The sequence below is a fragment of the Xenia sp. Carnegie-2017 genome, unplaced genomic scaffold (genome assembly GCF_021976095.1).
Source record: "Xenia sp. Carnegie-2017 unplaced genomic scaffold, XeniaSp_v1 HiC_scaffold_42, whole genome shotgun sequence".
Lineage (NCBI taxonomy): Eukaryota > Metazoa > Cnidaria > Anthozoa > Malacalcyonacea > Xeniidae > Xenia > Xenia sp. Carnegie-2017.
Genome location: NW_025813507.1, coordinates 657641 through 676680, shown reverse-complemented (window position 1 = coordinate 676680; position 19040 = coordinate 657641). Strand labels below are relative to the sequence as shown.

The following is a 19040-nucleotide window of genomic DNA, read 5'->3' as shown; positions in this document are numbered from 1 at the left end:
GCTGTTCACATGGAACCTTTCTCCACTTCAGTCTTCAAAGTTCTCATTTTGAATATTTGCTACTACCACCAAGATCTGCCAGTGGCCGTTTCACCCTGGCTTGCGCCAAAGGCTGCGTCACGACCACTGCGCCCTCTACTCGTCAAAACATCGCACTTGCTTTGACGGCCGAGTATATGCGACGTGAGCGCCATCCATTTGAGGGCTAGTTGATTCGGCAGGTGAGTTGCACTCCTTAGCGGATTCCGACTTCCATTGCCACCAAGCTGCTGTCAATATTTTAAAACCTTTTGTGGGATCTGCTGTCGACTTTGGCACCTTAACTCGCGTTCTTCATCTGGCATGGCCAGATCTGTTGCAATGGCCCACTAAGAGCTCGCATTCGAATGCCAACTTCAGTTAGCAAGTTGGATCTTTCAATTTAAAGTTTGAGAATAAGTTAATCAAATCGACTAAGACCTTAATCATTCGCTTTACCTGATAAAACTGCCAAAGAGCTCCAGCTATCCTGTTTTAAACTTCGGAGGAACCAGCTACTAGTTTCAGTCTTTCGCCGCTATACCCAAATTCGATCGATCTTGCACGTCAGAATCGCTAGAGCTTCCAAGTGCCCTGGCTTCACCCTTTCAGGTATTCACCATCTTTGGTCCCAACAATTGTCTTACTCAAATAACTGAGAGTAATAGGTCGGTCGATGCATCTCGATGAGACTTCTCAAATCAACTGTCTGACAGTCATTCTTTCATTGTGCACAGGTTTCAATCACCCGGAGACTTGGCACATGTTAAATCCTTGGTTGTTTCAAGACGGGTCGGATAGAGCCGTATGATCGTCAGCATCCTTAACGTTAATGGCAACACCAAGCGACCGACAGCAGTTTGAGTGCACAGGCGAGCCGTCCACCACAGTCACATGACCGAGAAGTTGGGTTGCCAGCAAAGCACGTTGCAGTGCCATGGTGTCATCAAACTATTCGAATGCAAGGCTTAACAACGATAAATTCGTCTACCTTCCTTGCAACCTTATCGCTCAACAACAACCAATGCTGACGCTCGCTTCAAAGTGGCTGCCTGCATGTTGCATCCGTACACACCTTGTCCATGGATCAAGAGGCGCACGTTGCTGCGTGCATGCAACTGAATCTGACAAACGAATTGCTAACTCCATTCTTCCCTTTCAACGGTTTCACGTACTTTTAACTCTCTTTTCAAAGTCCTTTTCATCTTTCCCTCACGGTACTTGTTCGCTATCGGTCTCTGCCCATATTTAGCTTTAGATGGAGTTTACCACCCATTTTGGGCTGCATTCCCAAACAACCCGACTCTTCAAACAATTCGCACACAAGGGCTTTGCACGTACGGGTTGTCACCTCTATGACGTGCTGTTCCAAGCAACTTAGGCAATGTGACGTGCCAAGTATTTCTGAACTACAATTCGCCATTGCAACACAATGGAGATTTTCAATTTGAGCTATTCCTCTTCATTCGCCATTACTAGGGGAATCCTTGTTAGTTTCTTTTCCTCCGCTTATTATATGCTTAAATTCAGCGGGTAATCTTGCCTGATCTGAGGTTAAGATGTATGCACATGCACAATTTGGCTTGTCATCACGAGCGTTGCCATTTCACGTTGCCACAACAATTGCAAGTTCAGCTTTTGCCTTGTTTGCTGCAAGAGGGCTACAAACGTGCTGTACTTAGAAGAAACGGCATTAGCATATTGCTATCCCCGACACTTCATTCAACTTTCAGTAAGACATTGCATGCTGAAAGTTAACGTTTATAACCAACACTCAGACAGGCATGTGGTATAACCAAGAGCGCAATTTGCGTTCAAAGATTCAATGATTCACTATATTCTGCAATTCCATTACGTATCGCAGCTGGCTGCGTTCTTCATCGATGCACGAGCCAAGAGATCCACCGTTAAAGTTGTAAACATTATTGGCTGCTATTCTTTGTAATCACACAATTGTCAAACATCAAGTTAAATAAAAACGCGAGGCCGGAAATGGCAAAGGAGCTTATTTGAGTTTGAACAACACAATTTGCTTCCACATTGTTGCTTCCATCCACCCATTTAAGGACGTAGAAAGTCCACCTCCCATTTAGTTATAATGTTCACAGAGTTTTCATTGTGAAGGTAAATATAAGAAACCTAACACAATCAAATGTCATTGTACTGATGATCCTTCCGCAGGTTCACCTAAGGAAACCTTGTTATGACTTTTTTCCTCTAAATGATCAATTTGACCAGCTTCTTGACGTCCGTAGATGGCCGGAATCTGACAGTGCAATCAGGCCTCACTAAAAGTTTAATGGTATTATTTACTGAAAGAGTGTAAAAGGGAATTGGTAACCAACCGAGCTGATGATGCGCTTACTAGTGAAACTGTTTAAATCAACGCATCCCTTGTCTAGCAACCAGTGTTGAATAGTGTTATTCAAAGAAACCAATGCACCTTTAATTTAAGAAACTATTTGCAATGGGAAATTAATGTAGTTCTGTTCAGTAGGAGATCCAAGGGCATGACAGATCCAGTTTTAATTCCTGGCTTAAAACAAACAGCAACATGATTATAGAATTTCTGAGATTTCGTTCAATTGCTCTGACTAGTTCAAGATATTTTCTCATAAGTTCTCAGTAATTAATCAGACAAATCATAATACCTTACTAAGACACCCAGAACCACCACCCAAGAATCAAAAAGAGTCTCAATGTCAATCCTTATATGTCTGGACCTGGTGAGTTTTCCCGTGTTAAGTCAAATTAAGCCGCAGGCTCCACTCCTTGGTGACCTTTTAACTAAGTTTACCCATCTATTCAAGAAAGACAGTTGCACCATAAGGTGTTAACAAACATCAAATAACACAATGCCTAGTGGCATTTATGGTTAAACTAGGACGGTATCTGATCGTCTTCGATCCTCATTTCGTTCTGATTAATGAAAGCATTACTTGGCAAAATATTCGTTATTAGTTCGTAGATTTCCTAAATTTAAGTGTGTTGTCTCTTTCACAAAACCTGAATGCATTATTTTCACTATTAATATACTTCGGTTCCAGAAACCAACGGAAAATAGAAAAAGTGATTCATTATTCCAAGATATGGATTCAAGCAAAAGCGTTAACAAATTTTTCAAAGTGGAAGTTTTGACAAACACACAATCCGTTATTACCGCTATGTTTGGGAAGGGGTCCAGGCCCAGTAGCCTACCTTATTATAGACCTCAATGGTCCAGCCCTTTCCAACTCCAGGCTTTATAAGCTTAACAACTTTACAATACGTATTGGGCTGGAATTACCGCGCCTGCTGGTTCAAGACTTTCCAATTGGTCCTCGTTAAGAGATTTAAATTGTAACTCATTCCAATTACAAGACTACAAAAATTATTTTATTTTTGAATACCTCCCCAAGTCAGGATTCGTAATTAAAATGCTGCCTTCCTTATGTGGCCGTTTCTAAGGCTTATCCTAATCAGAACCAATTCTCCAATGCGTTGTCCAAAACAATGCTTGATTAAATTTGAATTCGGCACAAAGTTAAAAGGCCATGCGATTCGAATAGTTATTGAATCACCAATGGGTTTTAAACGTTAAGCATTCTTTCAATCTAATAAATCATCCCTTCCGCAAAAGTGGGACATTTTCGCATATATTAGCTTAGAATTCTACGTTATCCAAAGTCATAATACAATCAAATAAATGATAACGATTCAAGGAGCCATTGTTTCAAAGTACAAGTTTTAAACCAAAATCATAGAATAATTTTGAGACAAGCATATGATATGCAGGATCAACCATTTAACTTCCATTGCTGAGATAAACTTAAACAGTATATATGCTAGAACCTGTTTCGTTTATTTTTCCACATGGAAGGGTCAACCAAACGAAGTAGCCATCTATTTGCCACGTTTTCAAATTCTTTGATTGCATTTGATCCAATTTCATTGAAATGAACATAACCAAATGGTTCAATGTGAGTATGTTTCAAAAATGATTTGTTAAATAAGCATGTTTGAATTGTTTCCATACCAACATTAGTTTATTACAAATGTGTTAAAGAATTAAAATTCCAAACCAAGTGAATCACCTCATCGCGATAGTTTTTCACAATTTTGAAAGCTGAAAACAAAACCAAATCCATTACCGACATGTTTTGACCACGTCGCCAAATATTTCTCATTTGTACTTATTTTGGAACAAACTTACCTTACATAAATACAAAATGCAATCTTTTAAGACGGATTTGACTGAAAATCAAAGTGACTCACTTTTACGTTGGAAAAGGTTTATATGCAAAGTTCATTTTCTGTTGTTATGGAATTGACAATTTTGCTTTGAGACCTTTAATTTCCTGATCATTTCTACTAGAAGCTTCTGATTTACCGTGACTTATTTTGGTATGAGAGGTTCTGATGTTCCGACTTATTTCTATTTCAGATCTTTCTGATGGCAGCGGATGTTTTCCTTCAGTGTTCTCCTGTATTGTGACTTTATTATCTCAGAGTAATCCTTTTGGTCACCTCATTTTATTCAATGCGAGTGGTGGTTTATGTTCAATTTAATCCAACATGGGACTGATTCTGTGACTATTTACTTTTTATCAAATATGCAATTTTGAGAGTGGCCCTTGAATAAATTATTCCTTTAGAGTTATTTCTTTTCAAGTGAATTATTTTTATTTCTAAGAAGTTTGTTATGGTCTGCTGAAAATTTTCTGAAGCATTTGATGAATACTCTGTAACTCACTTTCTGTTGTTACAGTCTGTTTCAATGGTATCAGTGAAATTTCTATTTCAAACAGCTAAGTACAAAATACAAATTTTGTCTCAGGGGTTTCAGTGGTAGTGACTTATTTTCCCTGTCAGAGGAAATTGAGATTGTCAGCGTGACCAATTCTCTCAGAGCCTTGAGAAATCAGTGATTATTTTTCCCTTCAGAGGCCTTGTGATATCACAGCAGATTTTGCAATCTCAGAGGCCTCTGATGATCTACTTGAGTCACTTAATTCACAGATATCTTCTGCAGTCTCAGTGACTCATTTCTCCTTTATCAAATTTCTGAGTTGACGTGAATCACTTTTCTTTCAGAGGTTTCTGAGAAATCACCTTGATTATTTCAAGCTTTAGAGCCTTCAACTATTGAAACTGAACTCATTATCCATAAAGAGGCCTTATTATGTTCAGTGACTTATTGAACCAATGTCAAAGCCTAAACAATCACTAGCTCAATTTCAAAACTAAGAGGCCTTCTGATGATCAGGTGATCAATTTGCCCAATCACAGAGGCCTTAAATTTCTCCATGACTCATTTCTCCCTATCAAAAGCAGTTCTGTATCACCAACTCTTTTCTATCTAGAGGCCTCTGATGATCAGGTGACTTGCGATATGCATTCATAGTAGCTCAACAATCAGAATTACACACTTTTCCTGTTCTGTATACTATGACTCTTATTCCCACTCAGATGAGAAACAATGACTATATTTCCCATTCATAGGCGGATGTCACGTGTCCACTTTTTCTATAGAGGGCTCTGAATTGTCCCAACTGATTCTTCTGTTCAGAGGGCTGAGTACCGTGACTCACTTTTCAATCATGTGCTTCAAATGTGCACAATGAAATTGGCCTTTTCACCTCTCTTAAAGTTGATTTGTAACGTGCTCAATGTTCGCCGTTCAATGCACTGTGGTTGGTGACTAAATTTTCTTCTTAAAGAGCTTTGTGAACTTGACTCATTTATCAATTCAATCACTTTGAATGGTCAACGTAAATTTTCTTATCAACAGCAAACTGTGTAACCGAAATTGCTTGATCACTTTGGAGGCCTTGTGTGATTAATGTTCTCTTTTCAATCACAATTTCTGAAATTAACCGTGAATTTTGTTAGTTTCAGGGCCTTGTTATTTCAATGTGTATTTCTGGTCTCAAATCATCTGTGGAATCTAGTAGTACTCCGTTCCGTTTATAGAAGGTATTCTGATGTACTCGGTAACTCTCTGTTGAAAAACTGAATATGTAAAATCGTCTGATGTATAAAAAATCGATTGAAATCTTCAAATAAATATGTGAACCTTGCAGAAGAAATTGTTTAGTTTAGTTTTTGGCAGCCATGTTGTTTATGGAAAGCCAAATGAAGAGTTAAAGACAGAACGTTTTGCTTACTTGACAAACCTCTTGCAAAAATTTCATCAAGCTTAATGGTAATAACTTCATCCAGTTGGCTGCAAAAAATTTCATCTAGTTTTGAAGTGAAAATTTCATCAAGTTTTAAACAATCATCTTAATTATGGTGGCGTTTGTTTTTATGACAAAGTTTTCAGTAGCTTGATGATATTTCGTGCGATTTGAAATATTGACGCATTTGGCACCTTATATATAAACCACGCCCCCAATGTAGAAGCACGTATATTTTCGTTACGGCAATAAGTTAGAAGACCTGTTTCTAAAGTTGAATTTTGCATGGGTCGAATGCAATTACTACACGACGTCTTCGCTTTATCTCATTCCAGACTTTGTTGTGAGTAGACCGCGCGAGCTAAAAAGTATTCGACACATGCAAAATTCAGCGTTTGAAACGACGTCGCACTTTCGTCGCATCATGAGACCAAACCGGTCGAATCTAATGTCAAGGTCGACCTCAATTAAAGCAGGCGAATTTAATTGTTTCATACGTCGAATTTAGCAGGCATGTAATTCAGACTATTTTAATTGACTCATGCAAAATACGACGTTTGAAACAGGCATGTTCACTAAAAGTGCTAAAGGAGTCGAAGAGGTTTTGTGACGTAATGGGGCGGTCGGTCAATCCTTATTTATCAAATTGGCTTGGCGAGTTGAAGAACGAATTACATGCATCACGTTTTACAATTATTCACGAAACATTGTAAGCGCATGGTTTTCGAGCAGACTTAAAATGAAATTGCTCGACAATGCCCAGATCGATTTAATGTTTAGTAGCGGGGCGAAAAATTCACTTCTGCTACTTACTTAGCATTAATTAAATTTACAGTCAAACCGGATGTTGTGTTCCCCTGAACATTGCAACATACCTGTCAATACAGAAATATTCATATTTGATTCCAAACGCTACCAGCTCTAGCAAATTGCAACTTTCTTGCGTTGAAGTCAGAAGCACCAAAACGTTTTCTTGTAGAAGAAATCGAAAACAGGTTTCAGATAGTACGACATTTATAGATAGTACGATAAATACGACATTTAGGGGGGGCGCTATGCTTGTTTTTTTTTTTACAGAGAAACCGTTTGAATTGTTACATGAGTTAATATATAAGATAAAAGAAGCAGTTCCGTACATTCGAAATTTACCGAATGAGAAAATAAAGTTGCATACAAAAATAATACATTTAACAAATTACAAAACTAAAAAATGTCGAAAGAAACTGGCAGATGATCTTGACACTATATAAAGGAATAAGAAAAACCTGGCCGCTTTCTAATCAAAGATCATATTGCCTTTTACGACTGCAGTTACTGGTCGACTATTGAAGGCATTTCTAGATCGTTATGATCCTAGAACTGCCACGGGCAAGATAAAACTACAGAAAGATATCGCTGCCATTCGCATCGTGTGCTACAACAAGATTCCTGTTGCATCAACAAACGACCGGTCATTTTTTCGTGAGCTCATGCAAGAACAACAACATGACATTGCATAACTGCCTCTGTTGACAAGGCTACACAAAACAAACGCTGAGTTGCTCTCAACGTTGAAAAACCTTGTATTCGTTTACTGTTAGACATTTGAGTCCACCGGTTTTACATAATGTCAACGACGTTTCTTCACCTTTGGCTTTCAAAAAGTAAAAAAAAGTTTCGCAGAAGCCATTCCTGTTCATCTAGTTCAAGTTGTTCGTTTTCAAACAATTCTTATCGCGATTCAGATGAATATGTTCGACTAACTCGCGAGAACTCGAGAAGGGTAAAAAAAGACGGAGCGCAAAGGCCAGTAAGTTCACGACACTACAAGATTTTCCTCGATTGAACACTTTTGAAAGGGAACGTAGTATGTCGAATGTATGTACAACTTCTGTACGTCCAATATGGAGACTGTTTCATGTAGATGCATTTCCCTGTGAAAGTGAAACCTCATCTTAAGCACAGCCACCTTACCCAAAATAGACCATAGGCCCATTTCGAAAATTATGATTTTTTCATGCGTTTATCGACGAACCACAAATTTTTTTAACCATCATGTTGCTGTAGTTGTACTTATCAACTTTAACATGTATGTCAATCGTATGACTTGCACATTAAAGAGAAAAATCGATTATTTTATCTTGAATGTAGTGTGTTTGCATGTGACGTCGCAGCTTTTCTGTCCGCAAATCGCCCATGATGGAAGCCACAATTGTCCATCACAACAACCTCTTCATCTAATAAAACTGGGTTTCCATACATTGGATCATTAATTTGCAAGCTTTCATGAAAAAATGGAGCATTTCTAAGCCATTCGATGCTTCTTCTAAAATTCCGAAGTTACTGATGCCCAACGCACTCTGTAAAGGATTTGCCGTATAGTTGCATTTTGAAGCATATCGTTTGATTTCTATAGCAGGCTTTCCTTTTCGTGCATGTCCATAAATGCGATTCCTAGTTGTTGTTTTTACTGAGCATTCATGAAAATAATGCACTATTACTTTCTCCATTTGGTAATGAAACTGTTTTATTCTTCTGTGTGAATGGCATGATGAGAGATACCAACAATACCGCATGGGAAAAACTTCAAATTGCAAATTGCGTTTGGAATCAACCAATGAATATTGCTAAATTGACAGGTATGTTACAATGTTCAGGGAAAACAACATGCGGTTTGACTTTAAGATAAACTAACTGAAAGATGAATTGTCGTTACCAAATTCGAAGGCAAAAGTTACCCAACAACTTAGAAAAGGTGATGTTTTTCATAAATAGTTGAACATGTGATGATTCGTATTACTTGACATGTTATTTCGAAGCTTCTGGTGCAAAAACAATTATCGCCCATAACCGTCAAGACGTTCATTTTTGTATTAAATTATTTTATCTTCAGGGCACTAATCTTTAAGCTTCAACATTTGAAAAAAGTATCTTGGTAATTGAATTACAAAAACTACGCGAAGAGCTCAACGAACTTGAAATAAACATGGAATTGCGAAAAGCAGTTATTACCCAACCTCCAAGTATCGGTATGTCAAAACAAATTTGCGGTACTGTCACCACAGAAGCCATATTCGTCCTCTAACCATGAAAATTGAACTGTGTCATGGTTTTACTTTTTGTGGTCGAATATGTAAACGAAACAAATCAGGTTGCCGGCGCCATAAAAAAACTAAACAGAAAAATTCAAAACTTAGAAAATCAGGTTAGATCTATTGGATGAATTCCAAAGGCAAATTCAACACAACTTTATAAAGAACTTGAGCCTCGACTAATGGCCGCAAGTAGTTCGTATCAACATAATAAAGCTCTGCTCATGAGACATCTTCGACTTTTGCGTCAGTATTGTGACGGCACTATTACTCGAATTACGGTAAACGACTCTGAACAATTGATGAATTTACTGGATAAGTGCACTAAGAAATTCAAAAGTAAATTAGGAAATGACGAATACCGTGAACTTGTCGAAAGCGACAATGAAATTTGCTCATCTGGCACAATGGAGAAGCAACCAGCTATATCGGAAAAGTAAATTATACCAACAAGTTTCTCCTAAACAATCACGGACAAGTGAACGTCAACTTTAACGTAGTCCTTCGAAATCAGAATAATTTTCTTCTGATTCTGATAACAAAATTTTATGCAAGATGAAAAAGCGGAAACATAGGAGGAATTAAGACATACAAAGAAAGGAATAAGGGAACAATAATGAAAACAAAACGACCAAATAAATGTGGCAATTCCAAAAACCAGTTCAGCGGCAAGAAATAACTGGTAATAACAATCCTCTTTAATTCCTTGTCTCGAAACATGAATGAATGGGGTTACGGCCAAGTTACTTGACCAGGTTCATTACCCTCAAAAATGTCATAGTAATGGAGTTTCAAATGTCATTCCGATGTATTATACTGGAAATGAAAACTTTCCATCTTATCTTTAACCTAATGTGCAGAAAACAGCCCTACCTTCTAGAGGAGATTTCAATCAACTATAAACTTTAGTTGTAACAGTTGAAATGTTACAGCAAAGCACTAGTGACAATGCAACCGTTGTGCATATAGTGCGAAGTGAAAACAAGATGGTGCTAATTTTCTGATGTCGCATTCATTTACACGTTAATTCATTTTCAATAATAATATGTTCATTCTGCCTGATAATGTAGTTGAGTTATGTATTGAATTATGTGGACGGAGACATTTTTCTTCTAAAATAGTGAGTATTGCATTTAAGTGTTTATGGTTATCGTTGTTGAAGATTTATATTACATTACTAATTGGGACTTGTGTGAACAGCTTTTTTCTCAAAAAAGCTAGGATGTCAGCCTAAGCATTTGGTTGTGCTGTGTGAACAGTTAGCTTGAATATTTAGTTCTGTGTTTTATAAATACCCGCAATGCTTGAAATAATTCTGTGAATCCCGTGTAGTATACGCATTGTCGCATCGGCCATCGCTGTCTGTGTAATGTTTTGTATAACGAGAGAATCTCCGTAACTAGCATTTAACATAATGGAAGCAATATTCGCATGTATTGATAATAGGATGATAAGGAGGCTGGAAAATCAAACGTACTCCTCTTCTTATTAAGATATGCCTTATTAGTGATTCGACGGCGCGTGCACGATGAAAGCCACAGTTGTCCAAATAAAACTTTCCAGCTACGTAGTTTAATTTCACTTTGCTATTGTTCTTCGACGTGTTTGCTTTCTTTTTTGAAATCGCGTAAATACGTCGTATACATTACTTACACACAGCGATTTGTCTTTCACGACAAATGTTCCATATATGTCAAGAATCACGTAATAATAATAATAATAATAAGTAAGTGTCTACCCGACTAATCGGGTATAAGTATATTATTATTATTACCTCAAAAAATAAAGAAAAAAAGAAAACAAGTATAAAGATTGGTGCGAGTAAAGTGCAAATCAAGGTAAATTTGCCGTGTTTCTTTTTTTAAGAAAATCTTCTTGACTTTTTTCTTTTTCTGAATCCCTGCAGCTTTTGGTTTTTCAATAAAAACAACGACGCTTTCAGCACTTTCTTTTTCCGGGTTGAAAGAAGACATTTCGATGATTTTTCGATAATCATAATTTGCTTGTTTCTGAAGCCATAGCAACATAATCAAAATCGGGAACAAACCTGTAGTTTGTTACAGGTTTTCATCCGATTTTTCGAGTCGGGCGAGTTTCCAAATATGGAAAGAACACGTAATATGGCGTCAGTGTCGGCCCGACAAATCGTGGTATGTAAACGTACCTTTAAAAGCTGGCGAACCAATTGCACTGTGTCCTTGTTTTCGATTGCCAGTTGTCTTTACTACAGAGCTCTCGTCAAAAAGTGCATGTTATGGACGTCCATTTCACACATTAAAGTAAAAGTCAAGTTGCTCTTGAATATCAGGTCTACTCGTTTCAGTTAGTACTTGATGCAAAATCTTTTATAAGTAAACGAGATAATCATTTAATCATTTAAAATACGACTGATTGAAGCATAAGACGGCACATTTTAAGGCAATCAAAACGATTTTCAACTAGTTTTCGTCGAATTTCTTTCGGATAAATAGGTGTTTGATTGTTTTTCAGGTACTCTACATACTGTATTATAGCATCAGTTCTAATTCTTTTACGATAACCCCCTGCAGCAGCTTTAGATGCGCACGTTATCCTATATTTTTACTATGTTCCATATACTTTGCCACGATACGTTGAGCGGCTTAGAAATGTTATTAATGGTTTCCTTATGACGCCAGCGATGTACAATATAGTTTCTTAGTACTATATTTAGAGGACACTTTGCTTTGATAAATTCATGAAAAAAACTGCCAATGGGGGTGCTGTTTAATATTTGAATTGAACTAACAAAGAAGTTCAAAATTCGCATTCTGTTTGGACTTTTTAAAAGTGTGCTTGTACTATTATTTTTACAATAACCAATCAGATCGCTTTCCGTGAGTTAGAAAATGCAAACTAAAACTGCAACCAAACATTTGAATATTGGTTCAAATATTCAACTGAATATTTGAATATATTTTTCAAAAGCAACATTAACTTATAGGTTTGGTGCATTAACTTATCGGTTTGGTGAGAATTAATCACGCAGACGCTCACCTTCACATTTAACTTGCCCATATACAAACACACACTCACAAATCCAAATTGCACATTCCATAGATGAAAGGCGGTATGTTAAAGTTTAGAAGTTACGTTTTCTAAAGTTAACACGTAAAAGATTTTGGGAGCTTCCACCACAACCTAATTAAACGTGCAACGTAATGGTTCAAGTTAAAGCACTCGCTGTATCAGGGGTGTATAAAAAACAGTCACACTTCCAAATCACCATAAGTTTAAAACTTGCGTGATTCAGTTTAATTGATCCCGAAGGAGGCGTAAGCACAATTTAAAAAATATCATGTTTGGGGTTTGGGGTACGAAATATTCAGAAATCGCACTTCTTCGTTCTCATCCAGGGCTACAGGGATTAGTCAGCAAGGAAACGCATGCATGATGTCAGCAAAAAAGAGTAAAATTGAATGTATTCTTTTGTTAAGAGTCCACAAGCATGGCGGACATGAAAACCAACAGCTCCCATGCTCTGTGAAGTGTGACCGGTTTCTATCTTCGATAGGGTTTTCCTTTGCAGTTACTTTGAAGCAGTAAAAATTCGTTCTGGTGTTAGCTGAGCTATTCGTAATGAAACTGGTAATTACTCGAAATGGAATAATCAACACATTGTTCTAAATTTACGCTTAAACAGTATAAAATTGGAATGTACTTAAAGACCGCAAGACTGAAAAGTTTACATGCCAAAAAATGGTATGCTATCGGCAGCAAATGATATACAAATTTTAAGGTTGAGAAAGAAGGGTTCAATTGACAACGAAATATTCAACGACATTTTCCCAAAAGGCTCTCAACCATCCCGTTTTTATGGCTAACCCAAATTACACAAGAAACGTAAAGCAGGACAACCGCCTCCACTACGACCAATAATCTCATCAACAAACGCTTAAAATTATAATCTAGCTAAGTATCTCAGTTCCATACTAACACCACTCATACCAGACGACCACTCCACTAAAGATTCTTTCACTTTCCTCGACGAATTCTCATCTTTCAACTCATCAACTTCATGTCAAAAATTCTTTATCTCCTACGACATTGAAAGCCTATTCACTAACATACCGCTTACTGAAACGATTGGTCTAGCCACTGACGCTATTTTCACCGACAACCCTAAGTTCACCATAACCAAGACAGACCTAAAACAACTGTTTTAAATAGCAACGGCACAAACACATTTTTTATTTGATGGAAAATTTTATGACCAGACCGAAGGTGTTGCGATGGGTCAACCCCATGGATTACTAACTACGACACAAAACCATTTTTCTACCGCAGATACGTTGACGATATTTTTTCTGTTTTTACAAACGAGACTGAGGCTATGAACTTTTTTAGTTACATCAACAAACAACACACAAACATTAAATTTTCTTTCAAAACTGAAAAACAAAACCAACTACCTTTTATAGACATTTTATTAACAAAATCACATGACACCTATACAACGTCGACGTATCATATAAACTAACCTACAAAGGACTTTTGACGAACTACTTTAGTTTCACACCACATTCATACAAGACTGGATTAATACGCACACTTGTAGACAGAGCAGATCGTGACTAAAACACCACACGAGTACATACGAGTACATACGAGTACATACGAGTACATACGAGTAATATACGAGTACATACGAGTGACATACGATTACATACGAGTAACATACGAGTACATACGAGTGACATACGACTATTTTCTGGTCAACAAATGAGAAACAACACAATTTCTTCAATACATTGATATTTGCGTTTATTTTTCCTTGTATTTGTGTGGACTTTGGGGCAACCATTTGATGGATTTAAATGCTGAAAAGGTATTTTACTTTCATACTACATTCATTTGTGTGTTTTAGTTGAGTTAGTTATAGATATTTGTCGATGCGATTTGCCAGTATTTGAGAGCTTTTTGACACACTTTCAACTAGGAAATACATATTTATGAAAGCGATTAAATAAACAACGTATAAATAATGCTTTCAAAACGTGCTATATGAAATAAATGTACATTATATATATTTGAATTAAATGAGAGTTGCACTGTGTTACGTATATGTGTCATATTATGCGTACAATTTCAGCTTACTTTTAATGTATTTACAATGGCAAAACAGTTAACTATACTTAGCCATTCGGTGAAATTCGTGCATTTTGGATCCTTATCTATAAAGTAAATGGTTTGAACCCGGGAGTATCGTTACATGTTTGTAAATGTAGATCGTCCAGGTTGGTATAGTCCTGAGAAGGACTGTTTTTGTTGTTGTTGACTGACGTTTCGACAACCTTAGCGGTAGTCATCTTCAGAGTCAAAATGAATGTATATTCGCTTTCATAAATATGTATTTCCTAGGTGAAAGTGTTTCAAAAAGCGCTCAAATACTGGCAAATCGCATCGACAAAATATCTATAACAAATTCAACTAAAACATACAAATGAATGTAGTATGAAAGTAAAATACCTTTTCAGCATTTAAATCCATCAAATGGTTGTCCCAAAGTCCACACAAATACAAGGAAAAATAAACGCAAATATCAATGTATTGAAGAAATTGTGTTGTTTCTCATTTGTTGGCCAGAAAATAGTCGTATGTCACTCGTATGTACTCGTATGTTACTCGTATGTACTTGTATGTACTCGTATGTCACTCGTATGTACTCGTGTGGTGTTTTAGTCACGATCAGACAGAGCATACAAAATTAACAACACCGACAATGGATTTCAACTAAAGTATTGACTAAAGTATAGACTAAAGTATTTTGGAAATCGAGTGACAGGTTTTCTAAACCTTGAACAGTAAGAAGTACCTTGAACACTTGCCATAGGGATGTGATATGCCATATAAATCTTTTGAATGTGAATCAAATATTTTAAAACTATCTTCAGAACTTTTTATATTAGCAACTGTAGTGCTAAAAGCAAAATGGTTCATTGTCCAATGTCATATAGACATCACCTGCAAAGGAGTCGCTGTAGTTTAATGTACAGACTTTCTCGTCAAATTGATACAGAGTTCTGGCACATCAGTTAATAGCAGAAAGTCTTTGTTTGTTATAATAGTATGAAGATTATTCCCAATTATTAATATATTTATTAATTTTTAGTTCAGTGTGAATTATTGCAGTCAACGACATGGCCACACATAGATTACCAGCATTTTGTCGAAATTTTCTCGAATTTCCCTGACTAAAATCCGCAGCAATTGTTTCATTCGGGTCAACTAAATCATATATTGTCGGACCAGGGTTTTCTTCAACGTCCTTTGCCATTCTTAACAACAATGGAACACGCTATTGCCTAACAACATCAGACAAATTCCTTTCATCACACACTTTACAACAAATGCTTTGCATAACATCGAAAGTCTTCGTCCAGTTTGACTTGCTAATTGCTTTTAATAGTCTGCTTCGGTCGTTTGCTTTGTTGTTTGATTTGTAGTTCGCTTTGGTAACACAGACATAAACAAAACTCAAAGCTGAAGTCTGAATATACGACGATACGACGAATGTTATTATTAAACTCAAACTGAATCATCAACATGTGCTATTTGGATTGTGGATCGAATGCCGAACGTTTAACGTTTAACTTTACATTGATCGAAAGTCAATGAGAAAGTTGCCGAAATGTTTCCGATGCTTAGCCGGTAAAAGCCGACTGACGTCACTTTTACGGAAACCACTGTCCGAAAATGTTATTTTTAAGAGTGACTGCAATGCGTCTAGGTTGCTACGCAACGTAGACGCAAAATAGTGTTTGTTTTAATATCGCTTCTGTTTAATATTCGCTAAAACTTAATAATTTCATTACAGCCTTTCTTAAAAAGCAAAAATCAATTGAGTAAACAGTAACCAAACATTACTGAACAATAACAAAAACAGCTACAAGTAAGCGCATACAAAAAATTACAAGTACACAAAAGCAAACTGGTTCACATACATTTAGTAACAAAACAGGTAACTAAAACTTCTCAGCATCGTTCCTTATCAAAAAAACATCAAACAAAACAAGTGCAAAAACTGTCATTCGAATTTATCTATCTTTAGTCACCTAAGAATGTCCTTACATCATTGAAACCATGTTCACGTGCTAAGTTAATCAACTGACCAGTACAGAAACTTCCCCGCTTTTTCATGCAAAAGCTGCAATTACAAATACCTCGACAAGGTGGACATATCCAAGCAGGATCCATAATGGCTTCCTTAACACTTTCACCATAGCGATTGCGAAGACAAGGACCACAAAATTGGCCTCGTATACCAATGCAATTTTCATTGCGACAAACTGTTTTAAGATCATCGGTTTTCTGACGACATTGATGACATGAAGTACCATTTACAGAGTCATAATGTTTGTCAGATACAGCATCAGCTACCATCAGCAAGTCTTCTTCAGTAAAGTCAGACACTGGTCTTACGACATGTTGTGTAGCTCTAACACGTGATTTTGGAGCAAAATCTTCATCTTTGAGAAATTCAACATTGTCGTTGTTATGCCTGTCTAGACAATTTAACAAACAATTCAAATTTACAAAATTAAGCATTTTCATAACATGACAATGTATGTACTTATAGCTATCATGTAACATACAATTCCTTTGTGTTGAAAAAACAGAGTATCTGCAGGAAGGTGTGTTTTAATTTAAGAAATAAAAGATGTTTAGTGTGTTTGCACAGGCCTATGCAAACCCAGGATACCTTTGGGAGAACTTGAGAGCAGATCAGTGCAAGCCCGAGACTGAAAAGTGAGGGTTCCACCTGCTCTAGAGTTCTTGCAAACGGCTCCAAGGTTTGAAAATATCATGAAAATGGATGGTTATTAGAAGCTAATGTTACTAGGATACAATATTACAAAAATGGGCACAGTGGAAATATTCACTTGAAAAAAATAGTGAGAAAATGGTAAATCTGCTTGTTAATGTCTGCCCCGTAATTTGTTATGCACAAAAGTGCATCGTCAACTTTTAATCAAAAAAAATTGTGAGCATGTAAAGAATATAAAAGCACAAAACATAATTATGTTAACTTAGTTTAACAAGTAGAAATGGTTAAAAATATGTAAAATTTGATTTGGTGCTTTTCTAAGCCTGTTTGCACTAATTTCACTGCTTAGGAAAACAATGCAACACAAAAACACAACAACTTAAAGTACCTGTATCATCACTTCTTTAGAATGTCTAGCAACATTTCATAACAACATTGACAATTTAAATTGACAATCATTAAAATGATGGCATTTTGAATGTTCAAAACGGCCAACTATGCTCAACAGTGCAGTTAGGCATATCATTAAAACACAGTTTCCCACAAAACGATAATCGATACTCCTAAATAACTCTTATAAATACAAACTTACCCAAATGTTTAAAATGAAATGCACTATCGTATTGTTCTACTGCATGTATGAATGACGATGTATTTAATGACTATGTTTTCCGTGCTAATCTTAACGAGTATTAAACTCATTGACATTCGTCTCGTGCTATTGATTTTCATTATGGCTAGCTATTAATGGATGTTGTCATTGAATACGCCCGACAATTTGTAATGGCTATACGCATCGGCACCACTCTAATCACTTTTTCTTTTAGCTCAAATGCCCAGAAAATTTGTCAAACAAAATAACGTAATGACATAGTCTCAGAAATGATTGCATTTGATGGTTCATACTACCTGCAATGCGCCTTTTTTCTGTCAAGCGACCTTTAATATACACTTCAAGATGAGGTTTAACTTTTTTACAGCGAGTATTGCCATTTTGAACAGAGACTAACGATTCACTACTATAGGACCTTGCCTTTCGTTTGGGATTCCTACGCAATGCTGTCGAAATTTTGTTTTTTTTTGTGCAATTAGACTTCTCACGTGGTGTCCACTTAGGAGACTTCTTAACTGGCATACAAAGTTCCGTCAAGGTTTCTCCAAATATAGCCTTCATCATTTCTTTATTTGCCTGAATACGTTCATTTCGTTGAATCTCATACTCGGAAAGCTCAAACTCATCATCTGATGAAAACATAATTTTGATAAAGTAACGATTACGGATGATAATCATATATTGAGTCGAAGTTCAACTTAACGCGGTATCAGATGTACGAATTACAAACAGTGATTACAAACACATGCAGCCTTCGGAAATCCAGCTGTGTTCTGATTGGCGTAGGAGAAAAAGGTCACGACTAAAGGCCGATTTATGCTGCGCGCGACAAGCGTCGCGCGACGTGTCCATTGAGCTCTATAAGACCTGGAGGGGAAAAGGGGCCTGGACCCCGTGGTCAAAAACATGGCGGTAATGGCGGATTTTGGTGGTCAAAACTTCCACTTCAAAAATTTTTTTCAATATTCACTCCCTCCTGATTTCTAATACTCTTTGTATGAACGAAAACAAGTGAGAAAAAGAAACAATTACGATACCGACAGCATATCATGTGAAAATAATGCTTCAGCATTACGTGAAAAACACAGTACAGACACACATAAAAATAAAGAAAATCGACGGTAGAGAAACGCATATTTGGGATGTAACCTTTAAGTTATTTTATGATATTTTAACCTTTTAAAAGTGAAAATCAAACGGCATTCTTTAGTAGACCTGTCAATCTCGTCAAACTTATACATTATTTCATGCTTCTGTGTGTTTACTGTTTCTAAACAGTTTGGTGCAACTATTTTTCTTGCTCAAATGGATAAATCTGTGTTAAAATGCTCCTAAGGAAGCGAGAAAATGTTCTCTTCAGTCCTACGACATAAGTCAACTGAAAATTTACTATG

The 19040-nt window shown here is 36.7% G+C and overlaps 2 protein-coding genes and 2 non-coding genes across 4 annotated transcripts in view; all 4 read right to left on the bottom strand.

The window, feature by feature from the left end:
* LOC124456164 overlaps positions 1 to 1575 on the bottom strand; it is a 3442-nt gene extending 1867 nt beyond the window's left edge. Inside the window, exon 1 of the ribosomal RNA XR_006952145.1 lies at positions 1 to 1575. This exon is cut by the window's left edge and continues 1867 nt beyond it. This is a non-coding gene — a ribosomal RNA (large subunit ribosomal RNA).
* A 211-nt stretch (positions 1576 to 1786) lies between these two features.
* LOC124456143 lies at positions 1787 to 1933 on the bottom strand. Its single transcript, XR_006952125.1, has one exon. It is a non-coding gene; the product is annotated as a 5.8S ribosomal RNA (ribosomal RNA).
* A 13002-nt stretch (positions 1934 to 14935) lies between these two features.
* On the bottom strand, positions 14936 to 16211 carry LOC124456134. Its single transcript, XM_047006667.1, is given in 5 exon segments — positions 14936 to 15080; positions 15083 to 15212; positions 15343 to 15563; positions 16081 to 16087; positions 16198 to 16211. Coding segments are annotated over 5 exon segments (480 nt in total). The 3' UTR covers positions 14936 to 14972.
* LOC124456097 (cell division cycle-associated protein 7-like) lies at positions 16026 to 18366 on the bottom strand. The gene is made up of 2 exons (XM_047006629.1): positions 17943 to 18366; positions 16026 to 16770 (listed from the first exon to the last, which is right to left on the bottom strand). Exons 1-2 carry the CDS (start codon positions 18322 to 18324, stop codon positions 16313 to 16315), a joined length of 840 nt encoding a protein of 279 aa, XP_046862585.1. The 5' UTR covers positions 18325 to 18366; the 3' UTR covers positions 16026 to 16312.
* Between the last annotated feature and the right edge of the window lie 674 nt (positions 18367 to 19040).